General features: G+C 33.6%; 1 protein-coding gene and 2 non-coding genes across 6 annotated transcripts in view; 1 reads left to right on the top strand and 2 right to left on the bottom strand.

The window, feature by feature from the left end:
• LOC135959151 (tyrosine-protein phosphatase 10D-like) overlaps positions 1 to 19,886 on the top strand; it is a 248,264-nt gene that overhangs the window by 208,941 nt on the left and 19,437 nt on the right. For all 4 annotated transcript variants that reach the window (XM_065510201.1, XM_065510200.1, XM_065510199.1 and 1 more), the window contains exon 3: positions 6,924 to 7,170. In XM_065510201.1, the coding sequence (XP_065366273.1) occupies positions 6,924 to 7,170 (247 nt within the window). The remainder of the gene's footprint in view (positions 1 to 6,923; positions 7,171 to 19,886) is intronic.
• On the bottom strand, positions 19,195 to 19,265 carry TRNAG-GCC (transfer RNA glycine (anticodon GCC)). Its single transcript has one exon. It is a non-coding gene; the product is annotated as a tRNA-Gly (tRNA).
• TRNAG-GCC (transfer RNA glycine (anticodon GCC)) lies at positions 19,722 to 19,792 on the bottom strand. The gene has a single exon. It is a non-coding gene; the product is annotated as a tRNA-Gly (tRNA).

Genomic DNA, 19,886 nt, shown 5'->3' with positions numbered 1-19,886 from the left:
TATAAGGAGTGAGATCGAAAAATTCTTAACATACATATATGTTTATAAAAAAGAAACCACTAAACTTACAGCTTTAATTTTTTTTTTATTTGATTGAAATTATTATTACAATTTACAAAAAAAATTATTTTTATAGTTTTAATCACTAGTGATGAAATTTTGAACCTTTTTCGGAAACCCTTCCATTAACGTTTTTATAGTGCTTTCTGTCACTTTGCTCGAACATGTAGTCCATCTCCGTTTAAAATCTACCACACTTTTGGACACCTTTTTTGTACTCTTCAATTCTCTTTTAACAAGAGCCCAATATCTCTCCACTGGCCTTAGCTCCGGGCAGTTTGGAGGATTTGCCTCTCTTGGTACAAATACCACATTATTGTTCTTGTACCACTCAAGGGCTTGTTTGCCATAGTGACAGGATGCCAAGTCAGGCCAAAAATAAGTGGACACATTATGAAGTCTTATGAATGGAAGCAGCCTTTTTTGTAAACATTCCTTGATGTAAATTTCGGTATTTATAGAGCCCGTTGTAACAAATGAGTGGCTTCTTTTGCCGCAACTGCATATTGCTTGCCATACCAAGAACTTTCTGGGAAATTTTGTCTGCTTTTGGGTCCTAAACTTTTCTTCAACATTCCCTCGAGCATCAGCAACATAAAATTTTTGACCTGGAAGTTGCGAAAAATCTGCCAGAACATACGTTTCGTCATCCATTATGCAGCAAGAATATTTTTTTATAAAACTTGACTTCAATTTCCGTGCTCTGTTTTTGGCCTCTAAATTTTTAGTAGCGTTCCTGTCAGGAACTTTTTGAGCCTTGTATGTTTTTAAACCTGCATTAGCTTTAACTTTTCGTACCAAATAGTCCGAGCACTGAGCTAACCGGGCTGCTTTCCTACCGGATGTGTTGGGAGCTCTTTTGAAAATGCGTTCTATTTTTTTGGCTTTAGAAACATCATGTGGACCATTCCTTCTACCTGAACCAGGTTTTCTATCAACTGACAAGTTCTCCCGGTACTGTTTAATAACATTGGAAACAGTTTGACGGCAGACCTTTGTATGCTTGGCCAACTTTTTGTAAGACCAAGTTGGGTTTTGTTGAAAATATTTAATAATTTCAGTACGCACTTTTTTCTGGTCACTCATTTTAATCAGATTAACAAAAAAATTAATATAATTGACATTACACATAATAACTGACATGTTTTTCAAAGGTAACTTGATCAAAAAAAAATTCAAATAATACTTGGGTTAAAAAATGTAATGAAAAACGTGTGTTAAGAATTTTTCGATCTCACTCCTTAGTACCTACATTTATGTATACTAACAAGTATAGGTTAGTATATGTATATAAAAGCAGTTCTTTCGTTCCTAGAATAATCATGCAACCATGACGTATTTCGAAGTACCAGTGGTGGCTAGTTAATGGCTTAATGAAAAATTCATCATACTAAAATGGTCATCTGACGCCTACATTCGTTTAAAACGTTAAACGAACGTTTAAATGAATGAATAAATACTAAAGTGATATTTGTTCTCGACTTTTTACTAAAGGAAAGAGAAGAGAACTGTGTAAATTTAATATATAAAAGGTGTAAATTGGAAAAAAAACCCAGTAATAAAATATATTAAAACGTGTCGAAAAATAAGAACTAAATTAACACTACACACAGCTTTTAAAAATTTACATAAGAATACCGATTTACAGTGGGATCCATTTAATAAAAATACTATTACAAACCGATGTATGTAAAACGAGAAAGTAAACCACCAGGAAATCTCTCATGGAGTAGTTTAACCACATTTCATCCCCATAAATATCATCAAATCTAGACCAAAATAATGCTATCATATCCCGATATCGATCATCACTGCTTCATCACCCTCATTTTCTGAGAAGTATGTTCCAATGATGATTCTAGTCCAAAATCCACACCAAACACTGACACGTTGTGGATGCTATTGTTTCTGGGTTCTCTGAACCCCAAATGCGACGATTTTAAAGATTAGCCACGTTGTCAGGGTGAAAATGAACTTTATCGTGGAGGTTGATGTTCCTGGACTTTCACCCAACTCTTCACAAATTTGCCAATCTCCCTGAATTGTTGAATTACTCTATACGCAGTCACCTGTCAAACTTCTTTCTTGACTGCACAAATGTCGGAAAATTCAAATCATACTTGAATTTTGGGATATTCTTTATTTCAGAATGTTTTATGAAAATAAAAATTGTATTATTGTCATTTAACGAAGCTGTAAGGGTGACAATTTGTTTCATCTATCAAGATGAGATGCTCGAAAAACGACATTCACTGGTTGATGTTGCTGGACTCTCACACAACTCTTCGCAAATTATCCAATCTCCCTGAATTTTTCAATTACTCTCTTCACAGTTGACGAAGTTAAATCAATATTTCGAACCTTAACTGTCAGCTGTCAAACTTCTTTTTTGGCTGCACAAATGACTGCAAATTCAAATCTTGCATGAATTTTTGGATATTCTTTATTTCAAAATGGTTCGTGAAAAATAAAATTGTATTTCTGTCGATTAAACAAGCTGTCATGATGAAAAAGTGCTTCATCTACCAGAATGATTTTGTTCAAAAAACGTCCTTTGCTTATTTATGTTCCTGGACTTTCACACAACTCTTCACAAATGATCCAAACTCCCTGAATTCTTCAATTACTCTCTTCACAGTTAAGAAATTTAAATTTATATCCCGAACCTAAACTGTCAGTTGTCAAACCTCTTTTTTGGCTGCTCAAATGGCGGCAAATTCAAATCTTTCTTGAATTTTGGGATATCCTTTATTTAAAAATGGTCCAAGAAAATTGTATTATTGTCGATTAACAAGGATGTGCTGGAAAAACGGCATTCACTGGTTGGTGGTCCTGTGCTTTCTCACACCTCTTCACAAATGGTCCAATTTCCCTGAATTTTTTAATTACTCTCTTCACAGCTGACGAAGTTAAATCAATATTCCGAACCTAAACTTTCAGCTGTCCAATTTGTTTTTTGGCTGCAGAAATGGCGGCAAATTCAAATCTTACTTGTAGTTTGGGATATTCTTTATTTAAAAATGGTTTATGAAAATGAAAATTGTATTTTTTAAATAGGTCATCTCTAAAATGATCCAGGAAGATTCATGTGAGAATAAAATTCGATTTCTTTCGATTTTTCAAAGTTGAATATTTTAAGGGTAATTTTCGAATGCATTGAATCCGTGACAAAATATTCCAATTGGTTATCATTAAAGAGAGAACAGCTACACATTTTTAATTTGTAGTATTTTGTTGATACATTTTAAAAAGTTCTAGAGAGTAAATCTTAAATGATCCTCTCCAAAGTTATGACATTTGTTAATAACATTATATTATGGATCGCTTTAGAAAGTAAATCTTTGGTGTAATAACTGACATAACAAGGATATTTAAGGATTTTTAAAAGTGTTTTTGGTTGACACTTTTCCGAAACATTACCTCAACTATCCACTATATAAAACTATTGCCCAGGACCTGTACAAAATCTTCAATGATCCAAGTTTCGTCGTTAACACAACATTGACAAGTTTTGTTAATTTTTTAACCGTATCATCCTTCTTACCGTTCATATCCAGAACTATTTGTTATATGTATTAGCTTCAAGTGGCCGTATGTGCTAACACTGAAATCCGGTGAATATTTATCTTCACTTCTGCGTAACCTGCAACAATCACCAGCGAATTCCTAGTCAACACTCTTAACCACCTGGAAGAAGGAGCGTCTTAGTCGAACATGATTTTTGTATTCTTAGCTCATGTCACTGCAGTATGATATAAGGTTCCCAAGGCACTAGCCAAAGCTTAAGGTGAATGTGGTCCATCGGTATCAACGTGCGAGAGATGGTTTGTGTGGTTCAGAAGGGGTGATTTTCAAGTGGTGCCAAAAAAGTTTGAAGACCATGAATTTTAGTTACTCCATGAAAATTGTTGATAAACTCAACAAGAGCTTGTAAAGTTATTGGGAGCTACTCAAGCAGCAATTTTAAATAGTTTGCGAGCAGCAGGATTCATCCAAAAGCAGGGAAAAGTCTATTTTGCATGTCCGAAATGATGCTGAATGCTATAAAAGATAATAATTTTTGCACCAAAGGCAAATATCCATGGCGCTAATGTAAATCTCTGTATATGATGGGAGCAAAAGGGTCATAGATCATCACAGGGAATATATAGCGAATGGCACTGATTCGTTTCAAGCGAACATTGGCCGAAACACGCCCATAATATACGGCCAGACAAGGAACCATAATATTCCATCATGACAACTCTCGGTCACATGTTGCAATACCTGTTAAAAAGTATTTAGAATGAAATGTTTGAGAAGTTTTTACTCATCCGCTTTATAGTCCAGACCATGCCGTGTCCGGCTACTACATGTTTCGATCGATGCAGAACTCTGTCTCTGGGATACGCTTCACTTTGGAACAGATAATCCGATGTTAGTTTGATTCGTTCTTGGCCTCATAAGATGAGAAAAGATAGAATGTGTCGTTTAAGAAAACATGATTAATCTAAGAGAAAGAGAGATATAGAGTCAACAAGTTTTCACTGTAAGAAAGTGAAATGTTAGAAGAGATGAAAGAAAAGCGATTATTGATCTGGATGAAATCTGAGGAAATTGCGTTTTAATATGTACCGTGAAATAATTCCGAAATGATATAAATGCCAACAAAACTGAACTAAAAAATTAAATAACTCTCATAGGGTACAATTAAATTACTCCCAATAATTGTCAGTTTTATAATAATAAAAAGATTAGTCCAAAAAAATGTGAAATAACTCCAAACAAAAGTGAAATAATTTCCAATTCTGAAGCAATGTATTCATTAATGCTTACGAAAACGGAAAACGTTGTATCCTCCGGCACCGCTTAGTAAACTGTTTTTGCATTGACCGCAAAGATTTTCTCCTCTGAACTGTATCATAAATCGTCTTTCCACAGTACAGATTTCTTACAGTGCTAAGCGTAAAGGATTTGTGAAGTATTTCGCAACATATCTGCAGTAAAAGAAATCTTTACTGTGGGAAGACGATTTATGATACAGCTCAGAGGAGAAAATCTTTGCGGTCAATGCAAAAACAGTTTACTAAGCGATGCCGGAGGATACAACGTTTTCCGCTTTCGTAAGCATTAAGGAATACATTGCATCCGAATAGGAAATTATTTCACTAAGCTAAGCTGGTTTCTGATACACTCCAGAGGAGAACACCTTAGCGTCAGGCTGAAGGCCGGCAATGCAAGAAATCTTTACTGAGCGAAGCCGTTTTTGGATACATCCGAAAGGAGTAGATCTTGAACTCGGCCGAAGGCAAGCAATCGAAGCGAGTTTTTATTGAGCGAAGCTTTAGATAAAATAACACCCAATAAAAATTTGGATGGGAGTTATTTCATAATGATATTTCATACTTATTGCTATTTTTTATTTATTACCAAGATTAAATTTATTGTCGGTTTAATATGTTTTCAACAGTTTAAAATAACATTTTAACAGATTAATGTTTAAAGAACTTAAACTATTTATAAAGTTAATTTAAAAAAAAAAATCCATTTTAAAACTTTAAACTTTAAGGCTTTCACAAACACAGACTTTCAACGTCAGTGGTAAAAACATGAAAGAAAATAGTTTTTACCAAATATCAGTTTTGTTTGTATAATATATACATGCAGACATCCTATATATGCAATAATGATGCTGAGTTTTTATGAGGGAGTTATTGGAGAAATTCAACTAGTATAAATTTACTGCTACACAATATCATTTTCAATAAATGAAGGTTGTACTCAATGTACTAAATATGTAGAATGCCACCGCAATCAGCCACCCAATAAGCCAGCCAGTCAGTCATGCAGCCTGCCTAACAGCCAGACCATAAAAAGGACCAGCCCATTGTTTGCTTAAATGTTGATATTGTTTTTTTCTTTCACTTCTCATTCACTTCTGCCCTCTGTAGAGTGCTGCTGCTGGTAGCTGGTTTCGTTTGCTGTGCATTTTCTCTTTGTATCTCTGGTGTGGTTTTTGCATAAAAATCGTATAATTTTTTTTTTTTTTGAATATTTGAAGTCTGAAATTTCATATATACTATTTAGTAATGTTCTTTTAGCTGTATGCAGATATAAAGTTTACGTTTTGTATTTGTGTCCTTTTCCTGTTTGTCTACTACTTTTCCAGCAAACTTCTGTGCTGTATCGGAAAGTATTGATAAGAGAGTGTTAAAGATTAAAGGTTTTAAATTTTATTTTATATATAAAATAAAGTATTTTTGACAACATGTTAAAATACTTAGTTTTTATTTATTTAAACATATATACATATATATATGCCTTAAAGTATGCTAGACAAATCGATAGTTTAATGTTGCACAGAAGTATGGTGTAATAAATAATTCTTTAAAATTGTAAATAAGTTTTAGGGATGGATATATTTTAGAGCTTTATATATCTTGAAATCTGGAGTACTATTTAAATTCCTAGACTTATTTTAAAGAATTAAACTGCCGCACTTAGCATTTATTTAAAAAAAAAATCATGGATTTTTTAACTACCTTCAGTTGAATATAATGCTTCACTAATAATCCCACAAACCCCAAAAAACACTTCCGTTGTTAGTTAAATGCAAATATGATTTCATGTTAAATAAAATTCATGATTTTCTATAAAATGAACAAAAAAAACTATATTTCACATCATAAAACATTTCCGAAAACAATTCATTTGCTCTAACAACTTACATCGTTATAAACTTATATTGTTAAACAAACAAATTATTTCAATTAATCATTGACATGCAAAGTCATATTTACTTAACAATTTACTAAAGTTTAACATTAAAATTTTCAAAATCTTTAATAATAATAAATTTTCTATTTTCCTCTAACTCTTTACAGCATGTTAATTGTGCCGATTTAGCCATAAGCATACCCAATAATCAAGGTATGGACGGTGCCTCTTATCGTCTAGACTACAGTCCGCCATATGGTTATCCAGAACCAAATACCACCATTCCCTCAAATGAAATTGGCGATGAAATACAATTTTCGCGTGCTTTACCCGGTACCAAATATAATTTTTGGTTGTATTATACAAATTTTACACATCACGATTGGCTGACGTGGACAGTGTCCATAACAACGGGTAAGTTCTACATATTATTATTATTATTTTAAATTTTAATTGATTTACATGGGGGCTTTTAAAAGAGAAATTATAATTTTTAATTATTTCACTTAGAGAAATAATTTTGATTAATGTTACTAGTATTTGGAAGAAATTATTGTAAAAAAGCTAAATTTCATATAATTTCAAGTTTGTATTTAATCAAATGTATTAATTAATTCAATTAATATGTTGAGTTTTGTTTTGTTAATTAGTTCAACGCTATAGGAACTAGAAGGCCAATGTGTTTTGAACTAAACAATTCAATTGAAATTTTGAATTTAATTAGTTGAAACAAATTCTGTTTGAAATATTCATCTATATCACCTATTTATAGACTGAAGAATAACTATATATTCCCATATTCTCTTTATGCCGACCACTGGCTTAGTTTGGCTAGGTTACGTTAGTTGCTCGCCAATTTGCGAATACACTCGGAGATTCCTTAGAAATGTGAATTAAACATGAATGGGGATAATAGCCATCCCAATCCGTATGACTTTTTTAACTCCTGTGGTCGAACGAAGCGTGAGTAACACATTTCTGAGACAGTCCAAATCATTCGTGTAAGATCCTTCGTGTAAGATCCTCTAGAGCGGGGCATACACATAGAAGGCATTGTACCGATTCCTCCTCTTCTTCATTTAAACTTCTTCTGCAATAGTTGTTACATCGGTACCCATAAGTTTCAACAGATGTCCAACCGTATAGGGCTCAGTTATTATTCCCGTAAGAAGCCTAATCGAATTCCTATCAAAACCCAATAGAGTCTTGGTCCTTTCCCTTACCAAAGAGGTCCAGAGTATTCTAGACATTATACAACAGGTAATACAAGACCATTTGAGTTCCCCTACTTCCAACGCCTATTCGTCTATCAGATTCGAAATCACATTCAAGGAAGTGTGAACGTGTCTTTGTTCAAGGACCATCTGCCCTCGTGTCTAAGATGGGCCAGTAAATAAATGCAATCGAGAAGACAACTAAGTTTCAACATATTCCAATCGTATAGGGCTCAAGTCCCAAGAGAGTCTTGGTCCTTTCACTTGCCAAAGAGGGCCAGAGTATTCTAGACATTATACAATAAGTAATACTAGACCATTTGAGTTCCACCACTTCCAACGCCTATTTGTCTATCAGATTCGAAATCACATCCAAGGAATTGTGAACGTGTCTTTGTTCAAGAACTATATGTCCTCATGTCTAAAATTGGCAAGTGAATAAATGCAATCCAGAAGACAATTCCCGAATCAATGTCCATTTCCGTTTTTGAGACGTCAGTACAGATTGATATCGGGTTAACAACAGTTACTTAGATCCAACAGCTAAAACTATACAATATTTCTACCGTTTTGGTTCCTAAATTCAATGGACGAAGTGAAGTAGGGTGAAGAGTTGAGATGAGGAACCTGACTACAATCTTAGCATAAAAGTGGACGTTCTAGGAGCGGCCAGAATGTATAGAGCCTGAGGCACAAGACCAACCTCAGTTGTATTAAAACTTCTCTTGTTTTCCGCGATTAATTCTTCTCTGTGTCTGCTACTTGAGGTGGACGATCTCCAAGTATTACATTCATGCGGTATCCTTTAACCGCAGAATTGATATCGTCTCCGTGAATGAAACAGATGAACATGAGCTGAGCATAAATTGAGAACGGTCTATATAAGACCAGTAGGCATTAAGCCTGTTGCTGTATCGCGACCTCAGTTATGCAGAACTACTATTGTTTTCCACGACAGCTTCTTTTCTTTATCTGCAGCTAGAGGTAGCGAACAAGTTCGTATCCTGCGGATTTCGTTTATATGAATGTCTTTTAAAGATGCCGAAAGCGAAATCCAATCCAATAGATCCTATACGTATAATCTTCTCCTATACGAAGGTTCTTATTGACACTCCTCGAAGGGAGACTTCAACCGTGTGATGTTGTAGTTCCGATGACACCTCCGTTGACTGGAATAATCTCTGTTTCCTCGTGTAGTTGTTATTTCAAGGAAATTCCTCTGACAGTTCTAAAGGCAGCATTTAAGCAGCTTTGTATATTTTCCACTGGATATCGCTCAACGAAGGTGACTATACTCAAACAGTGTAATTGTCTACGAACCGACCAATCATGTTGTAAGTAGCCAACTAGGTACTAGGAACTTAGTTTCCTCGTGCAGATGTTGATCCAAGGTAATTTGCGTGAAGACTGTGACAGTTCTTAAGGCAGTATTTCATATTTTTATACAATCCATGACTGGAAGGATCTAACAGTTCTAAAGGCAGCATTTAAGCAGCTTTGAATATTTTCCACTGGATATCCCTCAACGAAGATGACTATATTCAAACAGTGTAATTGTATACTATCCGATCAATCATCTTGTAAGTAGCCAACTAGGTACGAGGAACTTAGTTTCCTCGTGCAGATGTTGCTCCAATGTAATTTGCTTGAAGACTGTGACAGTTCTTAAGGCAGCTTTTCACATTTTGATACAATCCATGTCTGAAAGGATCTGCGTTTCCTCGTGTAGTTGTTGTTTTAAGGAAATTCCTCTGATAGTTCTAAAAGCAGCATTTAAACTGCTTTGAATATTTCTCTATTGAGTATCATTCAACGACGGTAACCACATTGGAACATCGCAATTGTCAAATAGTGTTCTTATTTATGCACCAAATGCTGCCTGGAATATCGTTGTCGATGACTTCATTGGTGATCATTGCATTTAAGAGAGCCAGTAGCCTCATAAATTATGAATGAGAGCCCCGATGGGTCGTACACTCCACGTTGGCAAAACACTACCTTAGACAATGTAAAACAATCTACCCTGTAATTTGTAAATCTTTCTATAGGAATCCAAACTGTCATTTTCCTCCTACCTTTAGAACAAAAGTCTAGTAGAGGTCTAGTAAAGCACCTGAGCTTATTTTTTTCTCTCAGTGTTTTAATATTTCCATAATTTACAACTACATTTTTCACCTGAATACATTTACACATCCGTGCATGTATTATTTCATATTTTATAATTTCATTATTGACATTTACACTAAACTGGTGTTATATTTTCCTCACTCTCTCTCACACCCTTTTTTTCCATGTCAACTGCATATTGCTGCACGAAGTTGACATTGTGGGCTGTTAATGGTATTATTTTTTTTGTGAAAAGTAGTTTTTTTTATGGCGTTTATATGTACCTGTCATTTGCAGTTTAAACTTTAAAGTGAAAGATAAAAATAAAAAAGTAATAATGCAAAAAAAGAATCAATTAAGGACATTATTAAATGACATGTCAGAATGAAATGTTGAAAATACAATAAAATAATTCAAAAGTACTTACAGTAAAAGCTCATGAAACATTATTGTTATTAGTTTAATTATACAACTTCCTAGGTATTTAAAATCCCACTAGAACTGCAATTCCCTATTCCCCATATTAAATTAAAAATAATGACTTTCTTTCTGTAACCTTTGTAAAATTTTCTTAAATTTGTTCATATTAAATTTAATCTTGTTTAAATTTAGTAACACTTTTCCTTTAAAAGTACCCACTGTAATCTTTGCCATCTTTCGTCTGTGTAGTTTATATTGTTTTACAATTAAGTCGGTTTTTATGAAAATGTATTATTAAATTAATTAATAATTTGTTTTGAGTGTACTGAGACGCATTTAATTTAATATAAACTTAAATGACAGCATGTATACAATGTGGGCAAAGTAATTTAAATCAATCTTATACAATTTGCAAAATTATGCAGAAAATAATGCAGGTTGGTTGGTTTGAGCAATTTAAGTTAAAACAAAGAGTCCATTCAAACGTACATATTTAGAGACAATGGTAGGTTTTATTTAGCTTTAATAATGTATAATTTGATTCTATCAAAGTGTGGGGCCTAGAATATTAAAGAATGGTTAAGATAATGAGCAAATTGTCAAATTGGAATTGTTTTGAAATTGTTTAAACGACGTACATTCAAATATTGGAAAATTTAGAGAATAAACACTTGAAGCTTCTAACTTCCCATAATTCCTATATATTTAAGCGAAAGTCAAATCTATACCGAAAGTAATATTTCCAAAACCTTCATATTGTCATAGAAAATTAGAAACGTTAATACTTATTCCAAATTTTTTACTGATCGCATATGCTTTTCTGGAGGAATGTGTATTATATAAAAAAGAGAGGATATCGAATTCATATTTCTTAATTTCTGCAGAATATATGCCATTGTAACATATCAGTATTGCAACCCATATTTAATTAATATAACTTTATATCCTACTGTCATCGATTAGCAACATGAAGGACATGAAGTCTTCTTTCGACACTCGATAAATGTGTTTAGTACACCGGACTTCGCACTAAATTCTCATGCCTAGAACAATATATTCAGATGAAGTGACCACAGTGATCTTTCGTTTAAATATTCTCTATTTACACAACCCTATTTAAAGATTTTGAAAGCATTCCGATTAAAGCTGGGTTTCGCATACACCGTAATCGGCGCCGATAACGAAAACTGAAACTGAAAAACGTTCGTTTCAGTTGGGTGTAGGGTTCGTACGCGGGAAAAATTTCGCCGGAAATTCCCGTGAATATTTTTTTGTTAATTATCGGGAAATGTTTCAAATTTGTTTATCTACAATCAGATTTGAAAAATTGCTCTAACTACGCATGTTTTATAGGTTTAACATAGTCGAAATTCTTAAGTTTTTTAATTAAACAAAGAATTTATTGATTTCATACTGATTAAAACTACGACTGTTACAATACCGATCAAATGCCACTATTAAATCAGAAACCTTTATAAATTCTGGACAAACAACCAACTATAGTTACTTTATACTGGTAAAATTATAAGCCAATTTATTCGAAAAAAAACTGGTTTTTGGGTTAATTTAGTGTTAGTGTTTAGTGTTAACACAAACGAAATTATTTTTTAAGTTGTCATTTGGAAATTAAATAGAATTTCATTTTTTTAACAAAAGATATGTTCAATAACTAAAAGTTATTACTAGTTAGTAACAATTGTTACTGGAAAAGCGTTCATTAACTCAAAAAACTTGCAAGTAGAGAAAAAATCAAGAGCGTATGAATTTTAGAGATTGTTCTCTCGTTGCAAACTTTTACAAGTTCTATTTTGAACTCGTAATAGTTAGCAGCTTATATTTCAATGTTTTATGTTATTGTTTATTTATTTACAATTTTATTTTTGTGGTGAAAAAATTTTAAAAAAAAATTATTTTCAATAAAATTTAAGAAAATGTGAGTATTTATTCATTTTAAAAGGAATAAAATATGAAAATTGTGTGTATAAAATAATTGTTACTGGAAAAGCGTTCATTTACTTTTTACTATTTTTGAGAATTTAAGTGAGTAATTTTGTAAATTTTGAGTTTATTCTCTTGTTGCAAGTATTTACTGGCAAAGTAAATGAACACACCTAAAATCTATTATTATTTCCTCTTCCAATAAAGAAAATTTATTTTTTTTATTCATTTTGATTTTCTTTAACCTACTTGAAGTTGTTTTCGTTCCGACCCCAAATGACAGGTTGGGTGCCGTTTCGTTCTCAATTTTCGTTGCCGATTTCTGAAACGAACTTTTTTTTCGGTGCAAATGTATGGAATTTCGTTTTCGGTGCCGATTACGGTGTATGCCGAAACGTATGTAGCTTAAGTGTGACATTCAAGTTCTGCCTCATAACAATAATTCCAACAGATTTGGTCTATAATAATGTGATATGAATAAATGAAATAACTACAGTTGGAAGTTAATATTCAAAACTAGATAATAGCGAATGCGAAAGATCGTAGTCTTGCGGTATCCTTGAATTAATGTTGAACACTTTGAGCACTTTAATGAGACCCCATTTACAACGATCACTGAAAAAACTTGATATGATTGAAGAGAAATTTTTACAAAGACCATAGGCAATAAGTTATGATATAACATTGAAAATATCTTCAGCATATCTTAGCTTTCGTCAAAATTAAGAATAGAACGACTACTTGTTTCTGATAGGAAGGCTAATGATCTCTGGTAGACTGGCGGTCAGTAACGAAACTGTTGGAATCCAAATACATAACAAGATATTATTATCATAATGTTCATACTTTTAGAAAGTTCAGTACAAAACAAAACAAATTTATAGAAAGTGGTCTCAACTAAATAACTGCATACATATATTCACAGTCCTTAACTGCTTACTACCAGACTTCAAGGTAAAACAAAGAAAACATTGTGATCTCTGCAATGAGGCTAAATGCCACGAAAGCATAGAAATATCAAAACTATGGTCATGCCAAATGTGGATCTTCCTATTGACATCTCAATACCTAAACCCATAGACTATGACAGTGTACTCCATCTTTCGGAGGACTTCATCCAGAATGACGCAACAAATTCACATGAGAAGGTCGGATGTGATATATTTTCGAACCAGTTGAATACTACACTGTCCCTTATGCTTACAGATTACGGCAGCGTAATTCAAGCCGAATTCGTCACAATCAAGGTCTTTCCAACATGAATATATCGGAAGACTTCATCTAGATATTCATTGAAGGAACAAAATCACATAACAATGTCAGATGTGATATTTTTTCGGACCAGTTGAATGCAAGACTGTCCCTTAGGCTTCCATATTGCGGCAGCGTAATTCAAGCTGATATCTTGACAATCAAGGTCTATCGAACATGAATATATCGGATGACTTCATCCAGATATTCACTGACGAAATAAAATCACATGACAAGTTCGGATGTGATATTTTTTCGGACCAGTTGTATCAAAGACTGTCCCTTAAGCTTCCAGATTGCGGCTGCGTAATTCAAGCCGAAATCGTGACAATCAAGGTCCATCGAACATGAATATATCGGAAGACTTCATCCATATATTCATTCACTGACGAAATAAAATCACATGAAAATGTCGGATGTGATATTTTTTCGGACCAATTGAATCCTAGACAGTCCCTTAGGCTTCCAGATTACGGCAGCGTAATTCAAGTCGAAATCATGGCTATTAAGGTCTATGGGAGTAGACTGGAGTACACTCTCTTCACACACTTTTATCTGCATCAGCCGGAATGAATATTTGGTCATGTCACAAAAAATTCGGAATTAAGGAACTGAGGCATTATAATCTCTTAGCGGATGACCAGAAGTTTCTACAAGAAAGAATGGTGACACTGCCCCCTACTCTTGTACCCTTTTACAACAGCATTATTTTCCTTATTTACTTAATTTTTCTTATACAATTTCAGTTAAATTTTTTCGCTCGATTTTTGGTCTCCACAAAAGATCATAGCTAATCGAAATGTTTTTCTTATATGTCTTTAAAGTACTCATGAGTACGAATATTTGGCTAGGTTCAAGGTTTTTATTCTTCTACGGCGTCTGAGACTCTCAAATTCCACAAACTTCACTATAAGGAGATTTCATTTAGTTGAAACTAAAATATTGAATCTTCTCAAGTATTTTAGGTACATTGATATTCCAAGGTATGTTAAAATTTCTTATGTACTAAGGAACAAGAAAACCTTATTCTTCAAGTCAATGGTTGCAGGAAGAGCAAATACCCAGAACATTTAAGCAGACTTTCATTTTAATTGTGTTAGATTCTGTTCTGCCATTTATATCTATATTTTTTATCTATATCAGAAGTCACCTATCTGCTCTTAAGGTGAACGTAATGTGGGTACATTTTCCAGCATTGACTTTTATTTTTCGTTCGAGTGAGCTGACATTGTGCGCTTGCAGTTGTACCGCCGAAATTTTGTGAATTTTAACATACTGGGGTATAAAACGGGAGGAAGTTCGTTCATACGACCATATTGTGTGGTCTAGATGGATGCACTCCCAGATCCTTCATTGACAGTGACAATGGACGGACTGTTTGGGTACCCATTGGGGAACCCATTTGAGACCTTCACTGTTGGATCGAAGTCGAAGGTGGGTGTGGTCAGAGGCTTTGATATTGAACAAACTGGAACTAGTGCATCTTTTAGACTATCCGACCAGTGTTGTTTTCTTCAGACTGAGATCTCAGTCGTGGATAAGTTTTCGAACTGGCTGAGGTCTAACGAGAATATGGTATGGATATTCAGATTTACACTGATTGTCAGGCTTCTCTGAATAAGATGTCGAAACATTCTTCAGTTGGACTTTTCAGGGACACCAAAATGTCCCTGGGAATTGCATTGCGAAGTAATTGGCCAAAAGGGACTTGATTGATGAGGTTGACCGATTGTTTGGTCTGCCATTTCCAGCATACAAACAAGTTCGGGTGGCTTCTATGAGAATACTAGATGGTCGCTTGAGACCATCTGTGCTGCTGCATGGGCTCTGCGGAATGTTATGTCAGTGGTCAGAGGACTCTGTGTGCTTGGTGTGCACGATAGGGGATTGAAACTTTCATATGACTTATACTGTCATGATAAAGGAAAGGAGGATACGGCAAAACAGCTCTTCTTCTTGAAAAATCGGATGAATCTGTTGGAGATGTACGTACGTCAGATGAATTCGTTGAAGACCTAATTTGGTCAGATGTAGAGAATTGCTTTCATCCTGACCTCTTTCTACCATGGTGTCACAAAGGTAGCCCAATTCAAAAGTTCCCGAACAGGCCTACAACTATAGATGACATCTAGATAGGTAACTGAGAGCCAAACATTTCTTTCATTTCTCTCTCTCCTTTCCTTCTATATATTTATTCAATGCCTATGCCACTTTTCCAGGGGATTATATTTTTTAATTTGTCAAACCAAAAAAAAAACCTTTCTAATTATGAATACGCAGCATTTTCTCTATCATCTGAGATCATAAAATATTTTTACAATAATAATGTAAACAAATTGCAAACATTAAAACAAATGTGAAAACAACATTAATTTAATTTTCATAAAAACAATAATTAACAAATTGCCATTGCGTCACAATGCCATTAAAAGCGCATCATCACCACCATTTGAAATTTTACTACATTTTAGCACAAAACTAAAAAATAAACTACAAAGAGAAAGTAAAATTTGTAATTATCAGTTGGGGAATTAAATGAAATTTTGTATGTTTAAATATTTTACTGTTTTGTGGGCCAATGTCAGATATGTATGATAAATGCAAATGATGTAAGATTAAATGAAATTGAAATTTATGAAAAAACAGAAAAACAAAATAAATTTGTTTGGTTTTTTAGTTGTTGTTTATAGAATTAGGAAATATCAAATTAAACAAACATTTACCAAAGCAACCGCAAGACATGCAATTGCTTTCAACTCAAGTCAATCAAAGTTTAAAAGTTTTTTTTTTTGGTTTTTGTTTGGCTAAAAACTTGCAACATCTTTTGTTTGGGGAGGAAGGGAGTTAGAAGGGGTTTATTGTTCAACGAACTTTTGTTAAGTTTTTACAAATAACTTCTATTCAAATTAGTTTTTTGAGCAATTGCCAAAAATTTTTAAAGAAAAAACTCATTCATATTGTTGCTAAATTAAAATTCATGTAAGAAACCTTAGAAACAAACAAACTTACAATTTCCGTTTAAGCTTGAAACGTTAATTAGTTACAACTGTTATATCCGTTTCCCCTATTCATACAACCAACACATACTGAACTAAGGAAATTTTATAAATTGTAGCAAAATTTAAGACATTTTTATAGAATTTTTGTAACAAATGTTAGATTAAGCAATATATTTTGTGTGACTTTAAGTATGATACTTCACGTACCTATTTTAATTATTGTTTGCTTGTCTGGTAATGGTTAAAGGAAACTTTATTGTTGTGGGGGCAATGAAGGCTGGTGTATTGTGTCCAGCGTATATAAGTAATATATCCTCTTTAACTTTAAGGCTCTACCCTGGTTATTGTACTCTAAGGTATTGTAAAAGAAAATCCTATAAGGCGTTTGCTTGGGGTTTGTGTGTGTCAAAAGTAATAAGTCTAACTAAATAACCTCACCCTAAAACTGACCTAGAGAGAGAGAGATTGTATGCTTAATGTGGTGTATTTGTTGGTATGATTCCGTCATTTTGGATTAACATACGGAAATTGTTTGTTTGTTTTAGTGTTTATTTTGTCCCTATTTAGTTATTCACTTTAATTTTGTTGCATGAAATGTGACCAACTATAACTGAAACACATATCAATTTCTCTTAAATGGCTTATTAGGAACCTTAAACCTTTCCATCATATGTTGGTTACATTAATTCTTGACCAAAACCTGAAAAAATATCACTTTTTTTTCTTTGTTTCTTTTGCAAATGTATTGATTTATGTTATAATAACATAAATTATTCACACTTTTTTACATTCATTAGTTAAACAAACATATAAATATTTTTGCAAAGCAAATATTTGCACATAAATTTGATGAAATAAAACAATTTAGAGCTCTATATTCGGCTGTGGCGAATCTTAAATACCCTTTACCGAAATATAAAGAGAATTACGGAAACAATACTGGTGTAAGGACTAAAATATCCTTATGATTTACATTTTACTTTATATGGCTATTACAACCGAGAGCCGGTTTGAGCCTGGTACAAAATAAAACGCCATCTATTCCTGTCTTCTGCATGCTGGTGCCAATTGGAGACACCAAGTGATTTCACATATTTTTGCACCTGGTCATTCCAACGGAGATTGGGTCGCCCTTTTCTAGGCTGGTCATTGGTGGGTTCTGCCTTGTATATTTTAAGAACTGGAGTGTTTCCAGATCTTGTTACACCTGGTCATTCCAACGGAGATTGAGCAGCCCTTATCTACTGTGCCCATCGGTGGGTTCTTCCTTGTATGTCTTAAGAGCTGGAGTGTTTCCAGATCTTATTGCACCTGGTCATTCCAACGGAGATTGAGCAGCCCTTTTCTACTGTGCCCATCGGTGGGTTCTTCCTTGTATGTCTTAAGAGCTGGAGCGTCACTATCCACTCGCCTAACGTGTTCGAGCCAGCGCATTTATTGGACTTTAATTCGCTTGACTACATCTACGTCGGTTTATAGCACGAACAGCTCATGGTTATTGTCTGATATTTTTTAAGCACCATAGAGTAGGACGGGTAAGATGATCAAGTTGTACAATGTGATATTCGTACGTAGAGAGCGGGCTTTACTTCTCAATTACCCACTAAGCCCAAAGTAACATATATTGGCAAGGGTTATTCTCCGCTTAATTTCTAGGCTGAGTTCGTTGTTGTTAGTAACACTGACACCTACATAAAGGAAGTCTTTAACAACCTCCAAGTTGTAGTCTCCGAAAGTTTTTACTTCTCGGAATAAAGTACTTCGTTTTGTCTCCGTTCGCTTTTAGATCCATATTATTTGATAGCTTTTCAAGTTCTGCAAAGGCTCTGCTTATTGTTCCTGTGTGGCGACCAATGATATCGATGTCGTCAGCATATGCAAGCAGCATAATGCTTTTGTTGTAAATAATATCGGTGGTTTTAATTTTAGTTTCTTGCAAGATCTTCTTTCTCCATTAGCAAATTGAAGAAGTCACACGATGAAGCATCGCCTTACCTAAAACCTATCATTGTTTTAAAGAGGTCGGAGAGGTTTTGATCCTATTTTGAAGTCGCTTTGTGTAGTTTTCAGCGACATTATTACTAGTCTTACTTTTTGGTTTATAACTCTGGATCTACTGGATCGATTTTATGGATTTTCAAACCAAACTGCTTAGAAGAATGATAAATAGTTTTAAGTAAAGTTTGTTCATACTTGCGAATAGCATCTAATTCCCATCTACATCTAGGGAAATCCCCAAATTATTATGCAGTTGAATTAAAATTTAGCCAAATAAATTTAGTTTGAAATGATTTAGATTTCAACTCTGTGTAGATAGATAAAATACGTTAAAAAAAACAAAAATAAGCTGTTCATATTTTTAAGCTTTTGCACACTAAGTTAATATTTTGGAGTAGCCAATGGAAGTAAAAAGTGTTCATATATTAGGGTGTTCATATTATCGCGGGTGCACTGTAATATCTTTGAATTAAATAAAATTATAACAAAATTTCAACGAAAAAAAGTAGAATTGCATCGGCCGGGAATCGAACCCGGGCCGCCCGCGTGGCAGGCGAGCATTCTACCACTGAACCACCGATGCTTATAAAAAACTCCAGTCAAAATAACAAAATATAAATTGAGGATTTTAAACAACATTTTGCAAAAACAGTAAAATCTCTTTATAATGGTCCAGCACAAAATTAAATACACAATTTCATCTCTATTAAATGCTGTATACCTTTAAAAGGCTAAATTATTTTATGTTTAATACTTCAATAGATTTCACTGTTTTTCAACAGCAATTTAACTAGTTTTTTTTCGAAGATGTGTTTACTTTCTCTTTACCACAACAGTATCTATATTATGTGCATAGTTTAAGTTAGCAAAAACAATGATGAATCTCAAAGATTTATTCAACAAACCAAACTCGTTTTAGCATTCATATCTACATACTATAATATTTAGTTTTACTAACTAAAAAAAACAATTTAATTAATTTAATTTAACTGCTTAAATACGTATTTTTGTTAGAAAACATAAATCCAAAAAATTGAATTGCATCGGCCGGGAATCGAACCCGGGCCGCCCGCGTGGCAGGCGAGCATTCTACCACTGAACCACCGATGCTTATAAATCAATAAAAACTTAAACATAGCAAACTTTAAAATTTCTTAAAAAATTCATATCTTGTTACTGCATCTTCTTATATTGTCTTTATTAA

Source organism: Calliphora vicina, chromosome 4 (assembly GCF_958450345.1).
Source record: "Calliphora vicina chromosome 4, idCalVici1.1, whole genome shotgun sequence".
Taxonomy (NCBI): domain Eukaryota; kingdom Metazoa; phylum Arthropoda; class Insecta; order Diptera; family Calliphoridae; genus Calliphora; species Calliphora vicina.
Note: the sequence above shows the minus strand (reverse complement) of the source record. Positions and strands in the feature narration are given on the sequence as shown.